The following is a 25,929-nucleotide window of genomic DNA, read 5'->3' as shown; positions in this document are numbered from 1 at the left end:
ATACAGAAAGGGGAGGTATGAGGAGGTTGGGGAAGTTAGTTATAAGAAAATAAGGGATTGAAATTATACTTGTTTTTTGTTTGTTTTTTGTTTGTATTATTGTTTTCTCTTTTTTTATAAACTTTGAAACTTCAATAAATATCTTTAAAAAAATAAATAAATTTCCCACAATGACCCAGGGCAATGCTGTGGCAAGGGCAGCTGGGGAAATTTAAAACAAGGCCGATCGCCAGATGTATTTGTTGTTGCTGTTTCTAAGGGGGTGCCCAGGGCGTGTACCAGTCAGCTCCTGGGGTACTGGCAGCTGCCCATGGGTGCCAAATGGTGACAATAGACCTGTTCCGACCTAATACAGTGGTACCTCGGGTTACATACGCTTCAGGTTACAGACTCCGCTAACCCAGAAATAGTACCTCAGGTTAAGAACTTTGCTTCAGGATGAGAACACAAATCGTGCTCCGGTGGCACGGCGGCAGCGGGAGGCCCCATTAGCTAAAGCGGTGCTTCAGGTTAAGAATGGTTTCAGGTTAAGAACGGACCTCCGGAACGATTTAAGTACTTAACCCAAGTTACCACTGTATGTGGAAATTCCAATGTCGCAACAGGATCGCAGACACACAAAAAACACACACAGCTCATGGTCAGTGATTCTATACTTCTAATATTATTACTTTTATTGCATCAGTCCACAAAAAGTTCTGCCCATGGGCAAAGGGGCACCAGCTCCAACATTTCATGAGCTCTTTCCTCCCCGAAAAGACTGGCGTGCCGGTGTGGCAACAGAGCCAGATTTAGGGTGGTGCGGGCCGTTTCCTCACACAGGCCTACGAGCCAAGGGGGTGCAAAACTGAGAAGATCCATAATTGAGAAGATCCACTTGGGGGCGCCACATTTTGGCCTCACGCAGGGTGCCATATTACGAAAGATTTCCCAAGTCCGACCCTGGTGACAAGTCCACAGCCTCGCCTGCATTGGTGTTAACGTCAGGCCAATCCATTTCTCCTGCTTTTGGGCTGCATACATCCTAAACAGTCCGCCGGAGGAAGTCCAGGAAGAAGGTCTTCGTCTTTGGTTCCTGCTCTCCTAGACGGGCCTCCTCTCCAAAGAACGAAAGGCAAATATGGCTGGTTTACACAGGCCCGTTGGGTTGGTGTCTGTCAGGCTGTGACAAGGTTTGGTAAAGGAGGGAACGGAGGAATCTGGGATACGAGTCCTTCTCCATCAGGCCGTATATGCGCCGCTGAGCCTGTTCGAAGCATGAACGAGTGGGTAGCAAAATGTTCCGATTTGTGACGTCTCTGGTCTGGCAGTCAAGGTTCACCTGCAAACATGAGATGGAAGCGGTCAGGTTACATGCCAGGAAATGGCTCTTGCTACAGTGATTTAAACAATGCCTAGCACACAGGGAACCAGGCGGAGGGCCTTCTCGGTAGTGGCGCCCACCCTGTGGAACACCCTCCCATCAGATCTCAAAGAAATAAACAACCATCTGACTTTTAGAAGACATCTGAAGGTAGCCCTGTTTAAAGGTAGAGGGACCCCTGACCATTAGGTCCAGTTGTGGCCGACTCTGGGGTTGCGGCACTCATCTTGCTTTATTGGCCGAGGGAGCCGGCGTTCAGCTTCCGGGTCATGTGGCCAGCATGACTAAGCCGCTTCTGGCGAACCAGAGCAGTGCACGGAAACGCCGTTTACCTTCCCGCCAGAGCGGTACCTATTTATCTACTTGCACTCTGACGTGCTTTCGAACTGCTAGGCTGTCAGGAGCAGGGACTGAGCAACAGGAGCTCACCCCGTCGCGGGGATTTGAGCCGCCAACCTTCTGATCGGCAAGTCCTAGGCTCTGTGGTTTAACCCACAGCGCCACCCGCGTCCCAGCCCTGTTTAGGGAAGTATTTAATGTTTGGTGTTTTATCGTGTTTTTAATATTCTGTTGGGAGCCACCCAAAGTGGCTTGGGAAACCCAGCCAGAGGGGGCAGGGTGTAAATAATAATAATAATAATAATAATAATAATAATAATAATAATAATAATAATAATAATTCAGTCATAGCTGCAGGGGAGAATTGGAGCACTGAAAACAGGCCTCTGTGGGTCGGGATGGAGAGGCGTGGCCAAAAAGGTAGCGTCAAGCAGGGAGTTGGGAAAATAAATTACTAATTCCGGATTAACACGTAGAGCAGAGGTAGAGAACTGGCAGGGAGATGATTTGGTGACTCGGTTAACATCCAACACCATACAGTCGAAGCACATGTCTTCCCCGCCCCACAAGATGATGATGATACGTTTATATTCCACCTCAAGGTAGTGTACACCCTTCTCCTCCTCTTCAATTTATCCTCACAACGACCCTGTGAGGTAGGAGAGATAGTGAGTGGCCCAAGGTCACTCAGTAGGCTTCTTGGGTGAGTGGAGATTCAAACCCTGGTCTCCCAGGTCCTAGTCCAGGACTTTACCCACAACATCAGTGTGTAGGGCCGGCCCACCTATGAGGCAAGGTGAGGCGGCCGCCTCAGGTGACAGAGTTCTGCGGCACAGCAGATCCCGATGTCAATCTTTCTCCCCCACTCTTGTTCCTGATGCAGATCTTCCCTGATCATTTCTTCCCTGGCACAGAGGTGGCAGAGGGGGATGCCATTTCAAGGTCTGCTTCAGATGGCGAAATGTCTTGGGCCAACCCCTGATGAAGAAAACCTCACCCATCCCTCTGCTTCCACCTCAGAAAAGAAGACCAGCTCATTCAAAAGGCATTTTGGGTGAGGATAGTTTTGGAAGCATGCTTATCGAGCCCAGTTCTCTTACCTCTTTGGGGGCGTGGATGGTGACGTATTGGTCATAGATCTTCTTGGCGCTGTCCTGGAGTTTGTCGCAGCCTCGCAGCTTCCGGTAGTCTTCGCACGCTAGCCAGAAATCCAAATTCTCTTCGCTGAACTCTGACTTGAGGAAAGCGTGGAAGACAGACCGTCCATCTGCAGGGAAGAGGAATGGAGGAGTCAGGGGTTTCCCCTCAAGGAATCCAAATTATTTTATTGGAATAAAGGGTGCAAATGCTTTAGCTGAGATTTTGACATGGCAGGAGGCTGGACTGGATTACCCCTTAGGTTCCCTTCCAGCTCTACAATTCCACAATTCTATGAAATTTCTGTACATACCATATTTTTCGCTCTATAAGACACACTTTTTCCCTCCTAAAAAGTAAGGGGAAATGTGTGTGCGTCTTATGGAGCGAGTGCAGGCTGCGCAGCTATCCCAGAAGCCAGAACAGCAAGAGGGATTGCTGTACAGCAATCCCTCTTCCTATTCTGGCTTCAGGGATAGCCGTGCAAAGCCTCTTCAACAACATTTGATTCAGAATATTTTTCTTCTTGTTTTCCTGCTTTAAAAACTAGGTGCGTCTTATGGCCGGGCACCCCTTATAGAGTGAAAAATATGGTGATTGTTTTCTGCTTCAGATTTTCAGCTCTTGTTTCTTGGAAAGGGAAAGTGGGAGGGACTGTATTTCTATGTGGATAAAGGGTAGTAGGCAAATGTAATTAATAATAATATTATTAATTAAATATAATAATAATAATAATAATAATAATAATAATAATAATAATACATAATATGCTGTGGCAGCTTTTCTAAAGACTTACATGGATGAAGCAGTAACTTTTCCAGAGATTCAGCCCATTCTTGCGCCTCCTCAGGAGTCGGCCTATAAGAGAGAAAGTGTCTGAGCAACTGGGAACCGGCTGCCCTCTGAGCCCAGGAGCAATTTGGCCAGAGTTGCATAAGGCCTCCCAGGTCCTACTCTTCACAGCATGGACTGGGGAACCTGTGGCATTCTGGATGTTGTTGGACTAGGGATCCCATCTTGCCTCACCACAGGTTGGTGGTAGTTGCACTAAAGGAACGCTGATATTCTTCTGTGAACTCCTGTGGCGCTTTCCAAGGGGAACTTCAGGGCACAGATCCAGACTCCCACTCGGCAAAATAACCAGGAATGACCCTAAACGCATTGTGAGGCAAGGGAAGTAATGCACATTGCTGTCTCAAGAGGGCCACTCCCCATAAGATCCTTAATCCACAAGCCATTTTTGATAACTGCACCACAGCTCAAATCTCCGTCTCCATCCGGCCAACCCATAACTCTACTGGACTCACTCGCAGAAATCAGGCAGATAATCGACAACATCGAGACGAACACACACTCCCTGCACCGCGGACCACTCTGAAAAGAGATTTGGCCCCAGACCAGATCTAAATGGCCTATAGCTCTTCCTGGAAGAAGAGGTTAAGTGGACGGATTAACAAGAAGGATTAAAAATTAAAAACGAAAAACAATGTGATCCATTGCTGGCTTATTACAAATGTATTTTCCCCATTACCAATCCATCTCCTCCCCACGTCCCTCCACCTCTTGATTTAAAAAATGCCTTCCTTTGCCATTTCTGTCCAGGTATTTAGTAGCAGGACTAAGAGCTTTCCATGGAATCATAGACTTGCAGGGTTACACCCTATAATGCAGGACTGGTCATGTTGTGCAGATGCCTGATGATCGTCTTCCAAAGCAACTTCCCTATTCTGAACTTAAAAATGGAAAGCGTAATGCCGGTGGTCAACAAAAGAGGCTTAAAGATGCTCTCAAGACAAATCTAAAAAAAATGTAGTATAAACACCAACAACTGGGAAACATTGGTCTGCGAGCACTCCAATTGGAGAACAGCCTTTACCAAAGGTGTCGTGGGCTTTGAAGATGCTCAAACTCCTATTCTAATTGGACAAAATGACAGGAAGGATTCGAAACCTGCGGGACCAGAGATTTACAGAAGATTGGAAGAAGTATATGAATTATTTGAAGAGCAACTGTAATCAACAAATTACGCTAGTAGGATTACAAGAAGTTTTTTAAGGAGAAATATATGAAGTGTTACAAAGTAGAAAAAGATAGAGATATTGGTTATGAGTTTGAAATGTAATAGGGAAGATAAGAAATGCATACTGAGAGATTAGATTGGAAAATTTTCAGACAGGATTGATGGAAGTCAGAAATTTGAATAAGATGTAAAAGTATGTTTAATTACTGTTGAAAATTATATGTTAAAAAAAAACTAATAAAAAAATTAATTAAAAAAAAGATGCTCAAACTCAGGACGAAAGGGAAGAAGAAGAAGAAGAGTTTGGATTTGATATCCCGCTTTATCACTACCCGAAGGAGTCTCAAAGCGGCTAACATTCTCCTTTCCCTTCCTCCCCCACAACAAACACTGTGTGAGGTGAGTGGGGCTGAGAGACTTCAGAGAAGTGTGACCAGCCCAAGGTCACCCAGCAGCTGCATGTGGAAATCCAACCCAGTTCACCAGATTATGAGTCTACTGCTCTTAACCACTACACCACACTGGGGAGAAACGTGCTAAGAGGAAGGCACGTTTGGCAAACCCTCACCGTGATCAACTCCCGCCTGGAAACCAATGTCCCCACTGTGGAAGGACGTGTGGATCCAGAATTGGCCTCCACAGTCACTTATGGACTCAGTGTTAAAACTGCGTTCATGGAAGACAATCTTACTCGGCTGTGAGCACTGGTGATGCAATGGTGTACACCTGGGGCAGCAGGCTAGTCTAGGAGGCCGGGCTAGTATGCACAGCTCTGTCCTGCAACAGAGGGGAGTAGTCCAGGGAGGACTATGTGAACAAGCCAGGGCTGCTACTAGTGCCCTGGCCCAACATCTCCCACATCTCTTTGTCTAATGGTAGGGCCGGCCCTGACAGAGATACAGAATAATAACTGTATGGTCCACTGAAGCCTCACCCCCCCTCACAAACAAACAAACAAACAAACACACACACACACACACACACACACACTCATACAATTCTTGTTAGAATAAGCGAGCTAAATTACCTTAGGGATTGAATTTCATTACCCCCCGAGTTCCATAACCTTAGGAAGTTTCTTTTATTTTTCCTCCTTTTGATAAGAAAGAAAGAAAAAGTAAATCAAATGCAAAGACGCAGTGGAAGCCAACCTTCAGATTGGTGTGAGGTCCGCCCCCCGCCCCCCAGGTATTCTGCAACACATCATTGATGCAACAAGAGTGCATTAGAGGTGCATTTATACTGGCCCATCTGAACATTGTTTCTCTTTCCTAGTTGCTCTGCGGTGCTCCTCTGATGTTAGTGCATTGTTAAGTGTTTGTGGGAAACAAACCAGAACATTGGGTACAAAAAGTTACAGGATTGCACCAGGAAGCTATGGGCCATGCACCAATTGGAAAAGAAGTAGTAAGTCCAACCCAAGACATTTTCAGGCCACAAACCGTATTGAAAGCTGGAGCAGATGAGCCATTGGCCTGATCCTGTTCGTATCTCAGTAAGTCCTACAAAGTGGACCTACAGTATTCTCCCCATTTTCCACATGTAAGGCAAGATCGGAACTTTATCAGCAATAGGTGTTAGAATCTCTTTAGCATTTTATAGCACCTTTCCCTGAAGAAGTGCCTCAGTAGATACGTTCTTTCGGTCACCTTTACAACAACCTTGAAAGGCAGGCATTTAGCGTTGCCGTACTACAGATCTGGGGGCTCGGGGGTTGTTGTCTGCATCTGTTCTGTCTCGAGAGACAATGGACTGTGCCTACGGGAGGGGAAGCCAATCTGCTGCCTTAGCATCACCAAAGTGACCTTCCCTGGGGCGCAAACCTGGGCAGTGTGTCCGGAGTTCTTGGGCTGCCCAGAGGACAAGACTCCCCTCTTGGCCTTGCTGATGTGGTCCAAAGGAAAGCAGAGCAACAACATTTTGCTCCGTATTTGATTTTGATATTTGGCTGGAAGCCTCCCAGAGTGGCTGGGGAGTCCCAGTCAGATGGGCGAGGTATAAATAATAAATTATTATTTGGACTATATGGAACTAGCGGAAATGACTGGCAGAATCCGAGACCAGGGAGAAGAGTTGGTGGAGGAAGATTGGAAGAAATTTAAAGACTATTTACAGAAACATTGCAAAATTAATGAATGTTAGAACGTTGTTGGAATGAATTTATGTGATTTTAGCAGAAATGTTACAAAGATTTAGGAAAAAACAGACTGTTAATTGGGGAAAGGAGGGAAAATAAAGTTAGGTTAATATCAAGATAAATTACAGGACAAAAATTTGAAAAGAGGGAAAGGATTTGCTGAAATGGATAATTGACCTAGAATACAAGAAAGGGAGGTGTGAGGAGGTCAGGGAAATAAGCTAATGAAAGATAAGTAATGGGAAGATTTGTGGTATTTTTTCTTGTTTTTTCTTTGTTTTAATGGATTTTAATTCTCTGTTATTTCTTTTTTCATTTTTCTTTTTCTTTTTTCCTTTTTTCTTTTATCTTATTTTTGTTTAAAATGATGCTTTTCGTTTTCTCTTTTTGTACATCTAAAAATTTTAATAAATATCTTATAAAAATAAATAAATAAATAAATAAATAAATAAATAAATAAATATTATTATAAATTATGATAACATAGCCTTTTCTTCTCCTGAAGATCTCCCACAAAGCAGTGGAGGTTTAAGATAATAACAATAACAATAACAATATTTTATTTATATCCCGCCCTCCCCAGCTGAAGCTGGGCTCAGAGCGGCTAACAATAAAAGTAACACATCATTCTAAAATCAATTCAAAACCAAATTAACTAAATCGCATCCATTGGGCTAGAGTTCTGTGAGGATTACCAAAGGAGGGGGTCAGACTGTGCCTTGGCCAAAGGCCTGGTGGAACAGCTCTGTTTTGCAGACCCCGCAGAAAGATGTCAAGTCCCGCAGGGCCTTAGTCTCTTGTGACAGAGTGTTCCACCAGATCGGGGCCATAGCCGAAAAAGCCCTGGCTCTGGTTGGGGCCAGCCTAACCTCCCGGTGGCCTGGGACCTCCAAGGCCATCATGGTTTTCCTTCTCCTAGATGGGCTACCTTCCCAGGTTGACGAACCCTAAAGGCCCCTCACTTCCCTCTACAGCACATGCAGAAACGGCCTTCTTGACCACTGGTCCCACTATTGGGTCTCGTTTGCTCAATCCGCTGAAACCCTAACTCACCAAGGGTTTGAGGCCCATTGGCGGCCCTCACCTGATTTAGCTAGCCAGATGAAATCCTGCGGGCTCATGAATACAGTCGTACCTTGGTTCTCCAATGAAATCCATTCTAGAAGTCCGTTCGACTTCTGAAAACGTTTGAAAACCAAGGCGCGGCTTCCGATTGGCTGCAGGAGCTTCCTGCACTCAAGTGGAAGCTGTGGAAGCTGTGACGGATGTTCAGCTTCCAAAAAAAATGTTCGTAAACCGGAACACTCATTTCAGGGTTTGGGGCATTCAGGAGTTGAAAAGTTTGAGTCACAAGGCGTTTGAGTACCAAGGTATGACTGTAGTACAGCTACCCAGCAAGTCGAAGGAGGAGGTGAGATATAAATCAGGACCTGGAAGATTATAGCTCTGCTATTAGCTACTCAACTCACCGGCGGCGTTTTTGCCTCTGTTGTGCCTGGCAGTTGCTGTCACCTTCTGATCCCAGATCTGATTCCACACTCGACGCCAGAGACTGAAAAACAGAAACAAGAGTTCAAGTTCTGTGATGCCACCCCCTGCATTTCACTGAATTCAGGGTTAGAGTCACCTCAGCTTATGCATTGGGCTCTCTTTATATCTTGAGATATAAAGCCAGACTGGTGACTGGGAGTGGCCGCCGAGACGATATAACACCGGTCCTAAAAGACCTACATTGGCTTCCAGTACGTTTCCGAGCACAATTCAAAGTGTTGGTGCTGGCCTTTAAAGCCCTAAATGGCCTCAGCCCAGTATACCTGCAGGAGCGTCTCCACCTCCATCGTCCAGCCCAGACGCCGAGGGCCTTCTGGTGGTTCCCTCCCTGAGAGAAGTGAGGTTAAAGGGAACTAGGCAGAGGGCCTTCTTGGTAGTGGCACCCTCCCTGTGGAACACCCACCAGATGTTAAGGAAATAAACAACTATCTGACTTTTAGAAGACATCTGAAAGCAGCCCTGTTTAGGGAAGTTTTTAATGTTAGAAGTTTTTATTCTGTTGTTAGTGTTCTGTTGGGAGCCACCCAGAGTGGTTGGGGAAACCCAGCCAGATGGGCAGGATATACATATTATGATTATTCTTTAGGTTCTCAAAACATTTAAAGGGGGGGGGGAATGGGCCCTCTGTAAAGGTCATCCAAGACAATTCTCCTTAATATATAAATGTTGTTACAGTGGTACCTCTGGTTAAGAACTTAATTCGTCCGTTCTTAACCTGAAACTGTTCTTAACCTGAGGTACCACTTTAGCTAATGGGGCCTCCCGCTGCCGCCATGCAATTTCTGTTCTCATCCTGAGGTAAAGTTCTTAACCCGAGGTACTACTTCCGGGTTAGCTGAGTCTGTAACCTGAAGCATTTGTAACCTGAGGTTCCATTGTATTGATTATTATTATTCAATCAGTGAGTCACTTAACTCACAAGAGGTCTCAAAGCCCCATCCCCTCACTGTACTCTCAGCCACAGGAGTCAGTTAAGCTATGATGGCACCAGCATTCGTGTCAGATAGCCAAGCAAACCTACTAGACAAAGGACTTTGCCTCTCAGATCTTTTGCGTTGCTTATTAGTCTCTGGCCCCCCTCTAGAGAACCCAGGAGTCCAGACTCCCAGGCCCTTTGGCATAACCCTTCCTTGGTAATGAATTATCAGCTTTCTATTTAGCCTCAGGGTGTGCTTTTCTGTTTCGCTCTCTTTTTTTTCACTGCAGGAAATTCCAGAGATTAAACCCATTGGGAACAAAGACACTAAAATATTTATACAACCGAGCTAAAATGAAATAGAATCTGGGCTCGCAGTTTCTCCTGGAAGTGGTGTGCGGTGGCGGGTGAGTTTGTGGAAAGAAGAAAGATGGACAGTAAGCAACAAGTAAGAGGACCTTAAGGTCCATGAATAATCATAGTTTAGACGTCCCGGGCCCTAAGGAAGTCAGACTATCCTCCACCAGGGCCAGGGCCTTTTCAGTGATGGCTCCAACCTGGTGGAATGCTCTGTCCCATGAGGCCAGGGCCCTGCAGGATTTAACTTCCTTCCACAGTGCCTTTAAGACAGAGCTATTCCACCTGGCCTTTAATTTGAACTTAGTCTGATCTTTTATTCCCCTTCCTTCCTTCCCTCCCCCTCCCCTTTTTATGAAGATTACCCGCTCTGGGATCCCACAGCTAATTCTCCCCTGGTCTCCTCGCTGGCCCAAATAGGACTAATTTAGCCAGCTAGCCCTGTTGATCATCTAATGTCTATTGGATGGATTTCCCCCCTAAATTGATTTTTAATTCTGAATTTATTGTTATTCACGTTTTATACTGCATTTTATGCTGTTTTTTGTTGCATCAATTAAGTGTTTTAAATTTGTTGTTAGCCGCCCTGAGCCCGGTTTTTGGAACTGGGAAGGGCAGGGTATAAATAAAAAAATATTATTATTATTATTAACAAAAGGGCTGTAAACATGGCAGTGCCGTGCAAGGAGGAGTAATGGCTGCCCACTGACTTTGTTGGACCCTCCAAAGAGATTCCTCAAGTGCTGCTTGGCCGCCGCAACTCTCCCTCTGAGGCGCCGCTCTTTCCTCAAAGACTTGGGGGACGGCAAGCTCCACCCACTTCCTGTTTTGTCCACCACCTCGGTCTCCCCTGGGCACGGGACCCCCTTTTGGTCCAGGCGGCCCTCGCTGCGGGATCGCCACACCCCTCCGGGGTCTTGCAGGGGGATCTGGAGGCAGGTGGACACTTCTGCACCCTCTAAGAGGATGCTGGGAGGGGAGGGCTTCTCCTGGCTGGGAGCCTCCTGGTCACCCCCGGACTCCGACTCCTCGAAGCTCTGATGCCGCCTTCGGAGGGTGCTCCTGTGCCAAGGGAAAAAATCGCAGTCTACCAGGCAGCCTTCGGAGCCACATTTCTGGAGGGGGCTTAGCATCTGTGAGAGAGAGAGAGAGAGAGAGAGAGAGAAATTATGGCTATTTTGGTTTAAATGTCCAGTAGCCCAACTAAGGTAAAGGTAAAGGGACCCCTGACCATTAGGTCCAGTCATGGCCGACTCTGGGGTTCCGGCGCTCATCTTGCTTTACTGGGCGAGGGAGCCCGTGTACAGCTTCCAGGTCATGTGGCCAGCATGACTAAGCCGCTTCTAGCGAACCAGAGCAGCGCATGGAAACACTGTTTACCTTCGCGCCGGAGCGGTACCTATTTATTTACTTGCACTTTGAGGTGCTTTCGAACTGCTAGGTGGGCAGGAGCAGGGACTGAGCACCGGGAGCTCACCCTGTCGCGGGGATTCAAACCACCGACCTTCTGATCGGCAAGTCCTAGACTCTGTGGTTTAACCCACAGCGCCACCCGCGTCCCCTAGTAGCCCTACTACTAGCCTACAAACAGCTCAGCTGGCCTGCTTTTATAGGCAGCCGGTGATCAACATTGAAACAACAACAACCCAGAGTTTCCTGCCTAAATTAACTGACGTGGACCTGAGTGAAAACTCTATACACGATACCCCTGGTGGCCAGGGTCAGAATTTCAATACATAACATAACCAGTCCTACAAACAGGTGAGCTAGGGAAGAAAAGTTTGGAAGGAGAACAATGGAGAAAATTGAGGGGGAAAGGGAGAAGGACGAAGGATAGTAGAAGCAATTTCAGAGAATTCTATGGCATCATCATCTATTGAGTTTATATACCGCCCTATACCCAGGGGTCTCAGGACAGTTAACAGAATAAAATCAAGATATAAAACCACAAAATACCTAATAAAAACCACAACCCATTAGCCCTCTCCATAAAATCATCATCATTATTTATTGAATTTAAATACTGCCGTATACCCAGGGGTCTCACAGAATAAAATCAAGATATAAAACCACAAAATACCTAATAAAAACAACAACCCAAAAGCTCCGTCCCCATAAAAAAACACATTTTAAAAGGGCATAGGATGTCAATCGGATCAACCAAAGGCCTGGTTAAAAAGGAACGTTTTTGCCTGGCGCCTAAAGGTGTATAAATGAAGGCAGCAGGCGATCTTCCCTGGGGATAGCATTCCACAGACAGGGAGCCACTGCAGAGAAGGCCCCGTTCCTGTGTTGCCACCCTCTGATGGGTCATGCAAACACTTTATATAAAACATGAAAACAAGGAAAGTCTTAGACTTTGCAGAAAATAGGGGTGCCTTTAACAAGGAGATAAAGAGACGAGCCAGGGGGGGTTTTACACATCAATTTGAAAGAATCGTCCAAAGCGTTGTCTGCACATGTTCTAATTCAGCATTTGTCAAGCTTCCTATCTCTAGGGAGCAGGTCTCCACATGAGTGTCTCTCTTATTTTTGCCACAGGGCCCCTGTGAACTCCAGAGGATGATGGGGAGAGTGACGGGGGCACGTCAAGTCTTCACACTCTCTAGATCGCCAGGCTAATGGCCAGTCAGAAAAAGATGTTATTTTGAGCCCCTCAAAATTTTGAGCCACCCAGGCTCTGAGAACTTTCCTCTCTTCGCTTAAGCCACAATCCAATGCCTGCTTTCCTGGGAGTAATCCCCGCTGGAATCGGTGGGGATTACTTTTGAGGAAATGCGCAGAGCATTGCGCTGTCAGACAATGGCCTGCAGGGATCCCATCCATTTGCTCTCTCGCTGGGAATCTCTCCAAGGCAGATAATATCTGAGAGAAGCTCATTAAAGAATTATCTGGCCGGGTCTTGGCATCAATGGTGGAAAGGCATGTGGAGATGAATTGTATTCCTCTTGGTCATGGGTCGGCAAACTAAGGCCCGGGGGCCAGATCTGGCCCAATCGCCTTCTAAATCCAGCCCGTGGATGGTTCGGGAATCTGTGTGTTTTTACATGAGTAGAATGTGTCCTTTTATTTAAAATGCATCTCTGGGTTATTTGTGGGGCATAGGAATTTGTTCATTTCCCCCTTCAAAATAGAGTCTGGCTCCCCACAAGGTCTGGCGGACAGTGGATCAGCTCCCTGCTGAAAAATGTTTCTGATCCCTGCTCTTGGTCCACCCACCCTTTATTACCATTGTTTCCCTTGTCGCGAATGCTTTCCAGAATATCACCTACGTCATAGGCAACCGTAATGAACAGCAACAGGGAAGGCTGGTCAGTTAAGCTAAATGGGGGTGGTTCCCCCCCCCCCCAACCTCAGCCTGGGCTCCCACCTCCCTGCCTTCTTACAACCAGTCATGGGGTGACAACAATCCCATGACTACAATCATAGCTCAGGAATTCTAACATCCACTGCCTGTTTTCTCCTCCTTCTTCAACTCAGGATTGCCCTTGCAGAACATAGCATGGAGCAGGTGGAAGAGAATTCAAATATTCCTTGACTCCACCGACTGCCCAAACAGAACCAGTCACCAGAAGTTAGGCCAACGAAAGCGGATAAGATCAAGGCCGCCTGTGGAAGATGCTTCGTGGCCAAGCAGGCATTTCATCATTCCAAACCATCACTCCCTCCAATCTTCATCTTCTCCAATCTAGTTTCTGGCCTGGTTTTTGCCCGTGAAACAACATTGGTTGTCCTGACAGATCACCAAGGCTAGGACAAGGACCTAGAATCATAGAATAGAATCATAGAATCATAGAGTTGGAAGAGACCACAAGGGCCATCGAGTCCAACCCCCTGCCAAGCAGGAAACACCATCAGAGCACTCCTGACATATGGTTGTCAAGCCTCTGCTTAAAGACCTCCAAAGAAGGAGACTCCACCACACTCCTTGGCAGCAAATTCCACTGTCGAACAGCTCTTACTGTCAGGAAGCTCCTTCTAATGTTTAGGTGGAATCTTCTTTCTTGTAGTTTGGATCCATTGCTCCATGTCCGCTTCTCTGGAGCAGCAGAAAGCAACCTTTCTCCCTCCTCTGTGTGACATCCTTTTATATATTTGAACATGGCTATCATATCACCCCTTAACCTCCTCTTCTCCAGGCTAAACATGCCCAGCTCCCTTAGCCGTTCCTCATAAGGCATCGTTTCCAGGCCTTTGATCATTTTGGCTGCCCTCCTCTGGACACGTTCCAGTTTGTCCGTGTCCTTCTTGAACTGTGGTGCCCAGAACTGGACACAGTACTCCAGGTGAGGTCTGACCAGAGCAGAATACAGTGGCACTATTACTTCCCTTGATCTAGATGCTATACTCCTATTGATGCAGCCCAGAATTGCATTGGCTTTTTTAGCTGCTGCGTCACACTGTTGGCTCATGTCAAGTTTGTGGTCAACCAAGACTCCTAGATCCTTTTCACATGTACTGCTCTCAAGCCAGGTGTCACCCATCTTGTATTTGTGCCTCTCCTTTTTTTTGCCCAAGTGCAATACTTTACATTTCTCCCTGTTAAAATTCATCTTGTTTGTTTTGGCCCAGTTCTCTAATCTGTCAAGGTCGTTTTGAAGTGTGATCCTGTCCTCTGGGGTGTTAGCCCAAGTCTTTAAGCAGGGGCCACACCCAGATATCCTGTTTCCGGACCGTTCACCCTGATTTGCCAGCACAAAATTCACGCAGAGGTTAAATGGCAATGCTATTTTTTGCGTGCAGGTTACTTGACACTGAGCAGTTTCATGGTTGCCTCACACTTTCAAGGGCATCTTCCCACAATTTTCTCTCCACAAAAATCCCGCCGTTCCAGTTTGTTTTGGAGGCGGGCAGGCAAACGTTTTTTTAAAATTGCATTACGATGAGTCTGGCCATTGGTCCACCTAGCCTACACTGGCTGGCAGAGGCTCTTCAGAATTTCTAGCTGGGTCTCTCACAGCTTTTCCTGGAGATACCAGGGATTGAACCTAGAATCTTCCATATGCAAAGCCAGGTACTCTACTGGTGAGCTATGTCCCTTCCATTACTCCAAATGCTATAGCTTGAATTTGCTGGTATATGATGGAATCATACCAGCAAAACAGTGAAGGAACCAGCCAGACCATCTCTGTGGAGAGTTGAAGCCGGTTCTCAATACAATCCAAATAACTTTATTCTACTAGTCATTGGAGGGACGCGGGTGGTGCTGTGGGTTATACCATAGAGCCTAGGGCTTGCCGATCAGAAGGTCGGCGGTTTGAATCCCCACGACGGGGTGAGCTCCCATTGCTCGGTCCCTGCTCCTGCCCACCTAGCAGTTCGAAAGCACGTCAAAGTGCAAGTAGATAAATAGGTACGGCTCTGGCAGGAAGGTAAACGGCGTTTCCGTGCGCTGCTCTGGTTTGCCAGAAGCGGCTTAGTCATGCTGGCCACATGACCCGGAAGCTGTCTGCGGACAAATGCCGGCTCCCTCGGCCAATAAAGCGAGATGAGCGCCGCAATCCCAGAGTTGGTCACAACTGGGCCTAATGGTTAGGGGTCCCTTTACCTTTACTAGTCATTGGCCATGACAAATCTGAACCAAAAATGAATACAGTAGACGCTTGGGTTGCAAACGTGATCAGTGTGGGATGCACGTTCGCAACCCGCAGCGCTTGCAACCTGCAGCGGCGCGTATGCGCATGTGTGGGTTGCAGGTCGGTATTTCTGCACATGCGCAAAGTGTGATTTAGCACTTCTGCGCATGCGCGACCCCCGAAACCCAGAAGTAACCTGTTCTGGTACTTCCGGGTTTCAGCGGGTCCGTAACCTGAAAAAACGCAGCCTGAAGTGTCTGTAATCCAAGGTATGACTGTACAAGCAAAATGGGGTTGAAGCTGGTTAAAGAATACTTCAAGGCAGGACTGGAGAACCCTTTTGGACCTGGGGCTCAGTGCCCTCATCCCACTGGCCAACTTTGACAAGTGGACTGGACAACTCGCCTTGTAATCGTGTGATGTCGTTAAGAGACCATATGATTGACAGATGGGATGTCACATCCACCTGCCGGAATCCCTTGCACGGGGTTCCCAGTGACATAGCCAGGCCATAGCTGTCAACGTTTCCCTTTTTTTTAAGGGAAATTCCATTATTCCGAATAGGATTCCTCGCAAGAAAAGGGAAAAGTTGACAGCTATGAGCCAGGCCCATGCTTTGCAAGCCTCCTTCATGCTGCTCCTTTCCACCTCTGATGGTGGGTGGGCAGGTAAGGAATGCTATAATCCTACAAATAAATCCTACAGATAAATAGGTTTTGTCATAAACATCCAGGCTCTTCTACAGCAGAACCTGCCACATGTCTTCCCATGGCTCCCCTTACCAGCTACGCTCCCACCCCAATTAATGTGGTGGTGGGGCATTCAGTGAATGGTATGATGACATTATTCTGCAAGTTCCCCTGCCCTCCCCTCTTTCTCTCCAGACTCAACTTCACGTTGCTATTTCAGAACAGTGTGGCGTTTGTCTTATGCCTTTAGTAACCATACACTTTACAGAATGAGGCAGGGGACACAGCCTCTTCCAGACAGCCCGTTTATGGAGCGTGCATTTGGATTTCAAAAGCCGCTTCGCGGTAAAAAGAGCCCCAAACCCACGTTAATTGCACAACCTGATGATTATCAGCTTGTAGTCAGAGAGAGATAGGCTTTTTCCACTGGCAGCAGCAACACTGCAGAACGTCTTCCCTGCCAATAACAAGGAGACTTCATCTGTTTAGGACATAGCAGTTTGGACAGGCACACCCCCCCCCCCATATTTCCTGAACCTCTTGCATTTTATTGCTTTTAATGGCTGTTCTAACTCTTTTTATTGTTCGCTGTTTTTATGGGCTTATTTTATTGTACGTTTTAATGGCGGATCTTTTTCTTTTTTTATGTTCAGATGAAATTGCTTAACTGCGTATTTTCATTATGTGCGTTTATGTTATTTGCCAGTTTTTGTTCTTGTTTAAATAAAAAAAAATATCACACACACACACCTTCTACCTGTAAAACTGCAGAGAGCTGCCACAGCTTTGGGGGTGCTTTTTGGGAGAGTTCCCATCTTGTCCCCTCTGCTTATGGCTGCAGCTGCATCCTGTATTGTGGGCACAGCAGTCGAGCCAAATTGACATTTCTGGTGCTGTGCTTGCACCATGCTGAATTCTCTCCTGCCAGCTCCCCTCTCAGTAACCAGCAGTGACGCATGGCATTGAGAAGCCGGAAGATCAACGCAGCCTCACCAGCAGTATCTCACCAGTGTCGCCCCACTAAGAAATTCCCATTGGTCTGCCCTCTGCAGGCTTCCTGGGTGCGCGGGAGAGAAACCCTCCCATCAGACTTTTTCAGATCAGGAAGTGCAGGCACCTGGGGAGGCTGCTGAGCGCTGGAGAAATGTTTAGTTGGACGGGAGAAACCTTCAGCTCCCTCACCAAAACAAACTAAGTTCAAAACTCCACCCCTCACACAAGTAATAAAGAAACACTAAATTTATCCTCAAGAGCCCTGAGAAAGGGGAAAATTCCTCTTTTGCAAGGAAATTGGATTCTTTCTGAGGGATGCCCTGGGGACTTTAAAAGAGAGCAGCTTCTAAAAACCAGATCAAATTAAAATGAAATCCAAAGTCTCCTCTCCTGCTCAGAGAATGGCTGCCAGATCATAAATGGGCATTATGGTTTGACTCGGTAGCAGGAAGCCGTATATGCTCGTGTCCTGGAGCCTCCATTTTGGCCAACTGAAGTCAGGAATGTTTTCCCGCCTCCTTTTAATCCTGTTGTTTGATTTCCATCATTCTTTAAGTGCAGCGCGGACAGCCTCAGCTTGCGAGATATTTCAGATGTGGTGGACTGATTTAGTGGAAAGGAAACTTTTAAATGTCGATGGTACTCTTGGCCTCTCATACACCCTCAAAGACAAACAAACATGCCCGCCTGCCCTGTGTTCAGTTCCTTCTGGAAGATTCTTTGGGTGAAAGATTTGCTCACCTTTCGGCTAGGGGACTAAGTATTGGCCCTGGTGGGAGGGCGGGAGAGAATTTTTACCTCAGGTCAAATTTTCCCACCTGAGGGCAAAGCCTCATAAGGCTACACCATATTAAAAACAGTTAAAGCAAATTACGGCCACAGAAATGGAATGTATCCTAGGAAAAGAACAAACCCAAAAACCTAAGGCAGAGAGATGTGTCTTCTTCAGCATAGAGTGGAAACGATATAATGAAGGTGCCAGATGCAATTTTGTGGGGAGGGAGTCCCACAATATTGGGGCCACCAACACCTGAACTCTTATGGGTGGGGGAACCACTAAGAGGGCCCCCTTAGACCAAGAGCGTCTATAGGGAAGGAGGGGTCTTTTAGATATTTAGGGCCCTATGTCATTTAGGGCTTTAAACAATAATGTGATGGCAGAGGGAGGGCATTGGCCTGGCTTCTGGTCACCTGTGTCATACTGAGACAGGCGGGAGAAGGGGTGAGTAGGAGGAGGAAGAGGCGACACAGTGGAAACACACTGGGTTGGCTCTGCCGGTGTGTTTGCACCACGGTGACCTCATGGCTGCCTGACTCCTGTTCCCCATCCCTGTACACAGCAGCGACATGAGCAATGGGAGGTCAGGTGAACGACTGCCCACACAGCCATATGCTATGGCACGTGTGGGAAATACACACACGAGTGTGCACACACACAGACAACATTGCTTCCAATAGGATGTCCAACACACACACACACACAAACACCTTGGGAGATACCAGACGTTGTCTATCCACCAACAGAATGAAGTACCGTTTGTGAAATAAAACGGTTCTTGTGGCGCATCGGAAGGTTCTTGTGGCGCCGATCGGAAGGTCGGCGGTTCGAATCCCCGAGATGGGGTGAGCTCCCGTTGTTTGGTCCCTGCTCCTGCCAACCTAGCAGTGCGAAAGCACGTCAAAGTGCAAGTAGATAAATAGGTACCACTCCGGCGGGAAGGTAAACGGCGTTTCCGTGTGCTGCTCTGGTTCGCCAGAAGCGGCTTAGTCCTGCTGGCCACATGACCCGGAAGCTGTACGCCGGCTCCCTCGGCCAATAAAGCGAGAGGAGCGCTGCAACCCCAGAGTCATCCGCGACTGGACTTAACAGTCAGGGATCCTTTACCTTTAATTATGCAACCTTTGGAAGACATCTAAAGGCAGCCCTTTTTAGGGAAGGGTTTTTTTTTTTAAAAAAAATGCTTAATGTATTATTATGCTTTCCTATATGTTGGAAGCCACCCAGAGTGGCTGGGGCATCCCAGTCAGATGGGCGGGGTAATAATAATAATAATAATAATAATAATAATAATAATAATACATTACAACAACAACCACCAGGGTTTTTTTTTCAGGGGGAACCTACAGGAACTGAGTTTCAGCACCTCTTTTTCTAGAGAAATAGCACTAACAACAGCAGCAGCAGCAGCAGCAGCAACAACAACAACAACAACAACAACAACAACACAACAACAACAACAACAACAACAACAACAACAACAACAACAACAATATACTTCTTTCCCCTGCCCCCATGGCAACACCTGGGCCTCACAATCTGCTCCTGACTCTCAGGAGCAATTTTAAGGAGGCACATGGGGTGAGATCCTAAGAATATAAGATAAAACGAATCCTGTTCTCACAGAGTCCTGTTCTCACGGTGACCCACAAGCAGAACAGCAGCTCAACAGCTCCTCTCCATGCTTCTGCGGTTTCCAGCAACTGGTATTCGGAAACATATTGCCTCTGACAGTGAAAGGCGGACTTCCACTCAGGCAATGTTGGCTGTCGTTCCGTATTATTTACATATCCATTCATTATATTTATTAGCTGCCGGATAATGTAGATTCACTAGGTAATATAAATGCAAAACTAAGTAAAAGAGTGTGTACATATATACAGTGGTACCTCAGGTTACATACGCTTCAGGTTACATACGCTTCAGGTTACAGACTCCGCTAACCCAGAAATAGTGCTTCAGGTTAAGAACTTTGCTTCAGGATGAGAACAGAAATCGGGCTCTGGCGGCGCAGCAGCAGCGGGAGGCCCCATTAGCTAAAGTGATGATTCAGGTTAAGAACAGTTTCAGGTTAAGTATGGACCTCTGGAATGAATTAAGTACTTAACCTGAGGTACTACTGTATATACACACACACACATATATAAAACAGCAGTTAATACAGTATACATCACCCACGCGAAAAGCCAAACCAGCACAAAAGAATAAAGGAATTGCCAACTTACCACAACTTACGTTTACACATCAGAAAAGCTAAAAGTTGAAAAGTTAAAAAACACTATCTCACCCGCTATTACACAACAGAGGTAATGGTTTAAAATGACTGTACAGTGGTACCTCGGGTTAAGAACTTAATTCGTTCCAGAGGTCCGTTCTTAACCTGAAACTGTTCTTAACCTGAGGTACCATTTTAGCTAATGGGGCCTCCCGCTGCCATCGCGCGATTTCTGTTCTCATCCTGAGGTAAAGTTCTTAACCTGAGGTACTATTTCTGGGTTAGCGGAGTCTGTAACCTGAAGCGTCTGTAACCCGAGGTACCACTGTAATAAAAAATATTTAAAACAGTTATGCAAAAGCTAATGAAAAAAAGCTAATGACCAGGGAGCCACCCCTGCAAAGGCCCCAGAGGCCATTTGGAGGAAGAGCAGGATACAGAATCATAGAATTCGAATCATAGAGTTGTGGACTTGGAAGGGACCCTGGCGGTCATCTAGTCCAACCCCCTGCAATGCAGGAATCTTTTGCCCACCGTGGGGCTCGAATGCACAACCCGGAGAATAAGAGCCTCATGCTACCTGAGCAAATAAATAAATGTAACAAATAAATAAACACAGCACAGACCACTCGCTCTTGGAATCCACTCTATATGGTGAAGAGCTAGAGTTCAGGGGTTGAGGGCAGAATTTGGTAAATGCCTATCCGTTCCTTTCCCCGAAGAGTTCACAACAATGTGCAACTAGCCCCAAGGTCATGCCTGACAGTGGATTTGAACCCAAGTCTCCCCCATCCTAGTCCAAACTATACATACTGCAGGTCCCTGCATGCAGAAGATGCGAAGTCCAGCTGTGGGCACCTGCAGCCGGATGGGTCTTGGGCGGACCCGGCCTGAGACCTTGGAGACACACACACACACACACACACACACACACACACACACTGGTGGGAAGGTGTTGCCGTCCCCTATACAGTCATAAAGGTAAAGGTAAAGGGACCCCTGACCATTAGGTCCAGTTGTGGCCAACTCTGGGGTTGCAGCGCTCATCTTGCTTTAATGGCTGAGGGAGCTGGCGTACAGCTTCTGTGTGGCCAGCATGACTAAGCTGCTTCTGGCGAACCGGAGCAGCACACGGAAACGCCGTTTACCTTCCCGCTGGAGCGGTACCTATTTATCTACTTGCACTTTGACATGCTTTCAAACTGCTAGGTTGGCAGGAGCAGGGACTGAGCAATGGCAGCTCACCCTGTCGCGGGGATTTGAACCGCCGACCTTCTAATCGGCAAGTCCTAGGCTCTGTGGTTTTACCCACAGCGCCACCCGCGTCCCTTTATACAGTCATACCTTGGGTTAAATATGCTTCAGGTTGAGTGATTTCAGGTTACGCTCCGTGGCAACCCAGAAGTAACGTAACATGTTACTTCCTGGTTTCACCGCTCACGTATGCGCAGACGCTCAAAATGACGTCACGCACATGCACGGAAGTGACAAATCGCAACTTGCACTTGCGCAGACACGCAGGCGCAGGTTGCATTCACTTCAGGTTGCGAACGGGGCTCTGGAACGGATCCTGTTCGCTTCCAGAGGTACCACTGTAACATGCAGCTTGGCTCACTTGCTTGAGTCGCCTGCACAGAGTCCTGCCCTATAGCCATCTGTCTGTGGTGCACCTGTTTTGCAGCTAATGGCACCCTGGTTTGCCAGGCACATGGCACACTGGTTTGCCACCATTTGGAGGACTTAGGTGGTGAATGCACACACGCCCTCCCCAAGCGGGTTAGGTTGGCAAATCCGTGGCTGGAAAGTAATCACTGGTTATAAACAGGTGCGCATTTTGCATTCCACCATGGCTTTTCCTCTTCCTTGTCCCCTCGCCTTTCTGGGACAAGCCAGTCTGCTGTCACTACAGGGAAAGAAGAGTTAACACATGTTTGTACCCCACGGGGGAGCAAAAGGTCAGGGACGGAGTTTCTGGCTTATGTCTCTGCCGAGACGTAAATCATGCGTTTGCAGAAAAGTCGAAGCAGGGAAGGGAGAAGCCCAGCGCTGGTGCCCTACATGCCTGCCTGCCCTCTCTCCTTCCCATAGCTGTCAACGTTTCCCTTTTTTAAAAGGGAAATTCCCTTATTCTGAATAGGATTCCTTGCAAGAAAAGGGAAAAGTTGACAGCTATGCTCCTTCCCCATCTTCGTCCTGTGCGCATGGGCACACAGCCCACTGCCAAACCGGCCCAGTCCTCTCTCCCCATCCCTAGAGGCTCTCTCCCAGAGCCACTAATTTTGTCCATCCGTCCATCCACCCGAAAGGTCGAGGAATGTCCGGAACATCAACAACCACCGAAGGAAAAACCAAGGGGGCCATCTGAAGGGACTGCAATAGAAGAGGCTTTTCCTTTGCAGCTAACTTGGGCATGGGCACATCAGCTGGCTAGAACACAGCAAGGATGGGAGACGAGGAGGGTAAGGACTGAGAAAGGTGGGGAGAGGGAGAGAAACCGCCCCCACCCCTTCAATTTCATACCCTTCAACATTTCTCCGATGAAAATATGGACATCCTATTCCATAATTATAATAATGTTTGTATAATTATAATAATTATAATTATAATAAATTTGTTGTTTATACCCCACCCATCTCGCTGGGATGCCTGACCCACTCTGGGCAGCTTCAAACATATATAAAAACATAATAAAACATTAAACATGTGGGGGTTTTTGTGGGGGGGAAAGCACCTCCCTATACAGGGCTGCCTCCAGACGTCTTTTTCTTTGCTTTCCTGCACTCCTTGATAATAAATATGATAAATAACATACCCCCTAACATTTCTCCGATGAAAATGGGGACATCCTACTCCATAACAATAATAATTATTATTGTAATAATTTTATGATTTATACTCCACCCATGTGACTGCGTTGCCCCGGCGCTCTGGGCAGCTTCCAGCAAACAAAAACATAATAAAACATTTTTTTTAAAATTCCCCATACAGGGCTGTCTTCAGATGCCTTCTAAAGGTTGCCTAGTTACTTATCTCTTTGGCTCAGGGGTTGCATAACTGCAAACCCTCCAACATTTCTCCAGTGAAAATAGGGACGTCCTAAGGAAAAGCAGGACATTCCAGGAAATCGGAAACCGGGACGGTTTCCAGAGCTGTCCCTGGAAAATAGGAATACTTGGAGGGTCTGCAATTTGTGGGGAGCAAGGATTGCACCCACAATCTATACTTTCTGGGAACAATAGTTTCAGGCAAGCTTTTTTTTGTAGCTGGGCAGAAGGGTCTAGCTGGGCCTTAGGTGTTCCGTTTTTCCTGATTTGCAACTGGGTGCTACTCTTCAAGGTGTTGCTGTTATTATATAAGGCGCTTATTAACTTGAGAGTAGTTTACTTACAAGATCGCCTTGCCCCACACATGCCCAACCGACCGCTCCAGTTGGGGGGATTGGCACTACTGGAGGTGCCTACATAATATTTATCCGTAAATTTCTGAACCGCCCTTCATCCAAAGTTCATAGGGCAGTTTACAATATGAAAGCACAAAAATATGCAAGATGGTAACAAACATAAATGCTAAGCCCCCCTCCCCAATAGTATCCGTTCTGCTTTTGTAAGTGTGGCAACGACAGGGCTTTGGAACTCCCTGCCACTTGATATTAAGCAGACAGCTTCGCCGTACACTTTCCGGCACCAGCTAAAAGCACTCCTGTTTGGACAAGTCCACCCAGAGGATTAGAAAGCTGAGGTAATTTTAATCCGCTTTAGCATTTTAAGTTTTGTACGTTTTAAAGTAAGGCTTCCTTTCCTTGCTTTATCTTTTCATAAACCACTTTGAAGGTTGTTGGGGGTTTTTTTTGGTGTGTTTTTTAAACAATCAAGTGGTGTAATAATTTTCTAGAATAAATTAATATTCTGGGGGGGGGTACTGTTTTCATTGTATGTCTGCAAATCGCCTTAGCACATATCTAAACTGTGAATAATAATAATAATAATAATAATAATAATAATAATAATAATAATTCTGTGACGGTTCTGCATTTCTGTTTGATGTAAAAGTATTACCTGATCTCAGTCTTTGAGAATAGGGAGAGGGATATGGCAATGTTGAGTGGAGGGAGGGAGAGATAGATTAAAAAATGGGGACAGAACTGAGGACACAGAAATTTAAGAGGCAAATGCCAGAGGGGTAGCTAGATGTGTCTCTGACAGCAAAGGGTTTTTTTTTAAAAAAAATTAAAAAAGAGTATTCAAAGTGCTACAGCTGCCATCCTAAACCAAATAGGATTTCCTTCTGAGTAAACGTAGCTAAGATTGTGCTGTTAACAGGATTTGCTGTGGCTCAGGTATGGACCACAATAAATCAGCTGCCTCTCAAAGTGCTGGAAGATTTCCACCCCCTGCCGCCCATTCCTAGGCAAAAAAGAATGAGGAAACTGATTCAATAAAGATAATCAAAGTGTACTGACACTGCGTGCCTGTCGTATATTTACAAAACACACAAAGCATGCTCCCCCTTTCCAAAGAACCGTAGTTCACTCACCACTGCTGTTCCCACCACCCTTAACAAAACTACAGTTCCCAGCCTGGGGGGTGGGTGGGGCAGGTTTTGCCTTAAATGTACTGTGTAGACACAGCCTCCCTGTCCGCCTCTCTCTGTCTTACATGAAGAAGAGTGAGGCAACTGATTCCCTCCAGACAAAGTATACAGAGAGAAAGCAATGGATTGAATCAGGTGGAGAGAAAGAGGGTGAGAAGAGAAGACAGAGAAATAAATAAACAGGCTGGCACTGGCTTTCCGGGTTTTCCTGCTCACCTTTCTGTCTCTCACTTGTCTGCAGTCTTTTCCTCTTCCTTACTTTCTCTCTTCCCCTCCTCTTCTGGGCCACAGGAGCAGCCAAACCTCCACCAGCTAGTTCCTTTGCAGCTCTGAACAGCCTAGTGCTCAAGGCAGCTCCTCCCTCAAGGCTCAATGGGAGTGGCAGAGTGCGTGTGTGTGTGTGTGTGTGTGTGTGTGTGTGACCCTTTGGCAGCGCAAAAGTAAAGCGTGACATCATGAGGCACTCCCCAGAGATTTGCGGTGGCGGTGACTGAATGGGGCACAAGTGTGTCATCAGGCAACGGAAGTGTTGCAGAGTTAAACACCACCTGCGGCTCAAGCCTAGTCACTTTCTCCCAGTGCCTCTGGAGAACTGTGCACATCAGGCCAGGGAAAACAACAACACAATCTCCCCATTGTGGGGGGAAAAGCTGGGACGACTCAATCTCTGCCTGCCGCTCGGCTGCTCAAAGGCGCATTGCTTGCTTACAGTGCAGGCTGGACCGTCGGGGTGAAGGGGGGTCACTGCCCCACCAACCTTGGTCCAGTATACCTGAAGGAGTGTCTCCACCTCCATCGTTCTGCCCGGACACTGAGGTCCAGTGCCGAGGGCCTTCTGGCGGTTCCCTCGCTACAAGAAGCCAAGTTACAAGGAAGCAGGCAGAGGGCCTTCTCGGTAGTGGCGCCCACCCTGTGGCAGTGGCGTAGCGTGGGTTGTCAGCACCCTGGGCAAGGCAAGTAATTTGCGCCCCCTAACCCGTGGATTTGCGGCCCCTAACCCGTGGATTTGCGGCCCCTAACCCCCAGATGTTGCGCCCGATGCGGCCGGCCCCACCTGCACCCCCCACCCTACGCCACTGTGGAGCACCCTCCCACCAGATGTCAAAGAGAAAAATAGCTACCAAACTTTTAGAAGACATCTAAAGGCAGCCCTGTTTAGGGAAGCTTTTAATGTTTAATAGGTTATTGTATTTTGGTGTTTTGTTGGAAGCCGCCCAGAGTGGCTGGGGGGACCCAGCCAGATGGGCGGGGTATAATAAATAAATAAA

At 47.0% G+C, this 25,929-nt stretch overlaps 2 protein-coding genes across 2 annotated transcripts in view; both read right to left on the bottom strand.

Annotated features, from left to right (window-relative positions):
• The window catches only part of LOC310837988 (E3 ubiquitin-protein ligase TRIM11-like), a 1,016,249-nt gene that overhangs the window by 518,884 nt on the left and 471,436 nt on the right, over positions 1–25,929 (bottom strand). The gene's annotated exons all lie outside the window — the stretch shown is intronic.
• On the bottom strand, positions 641–25,027 carry LOC310837870 (regulator of G-protein signaling 3-like). The gene is made up of 7 exons (XM_083725068.1): positions 24,878–25,027; positions 10,531–10,953; positions 8,466–8,548; positions 5,887–5,952; positions 3,636–3,697; positions 2,803–2,969; positions 641–1,321 (listed from the first exon to the last, which is right to left on the bottom strand). Exons 2-7 carry the CDS (start codon positions 10,951–10,953, stop codon positions 1,130–1,132), a joined length of 993 nt encoding a protein of 330 aa, XP_083581194.1. The 5' UTR covers positions 24,878–25,027; the 3' UTR covers positions 641–1,129.

Source organism: Podarcis gaigeae, assembly GCF_964106915.1.
Source record: "Podarcis gaigeae genome assembly, chromosome: 2".
Taxonomy (NCBI): Eukaryota; Metazoa; Chordata; class Lepidosauria; order Squamata; family Lacertidae; genus Podarcis; species Podarcis gaigeae.
This window is presented reverse-complemented; position numbering and strand designations above follow the sequence as displayed.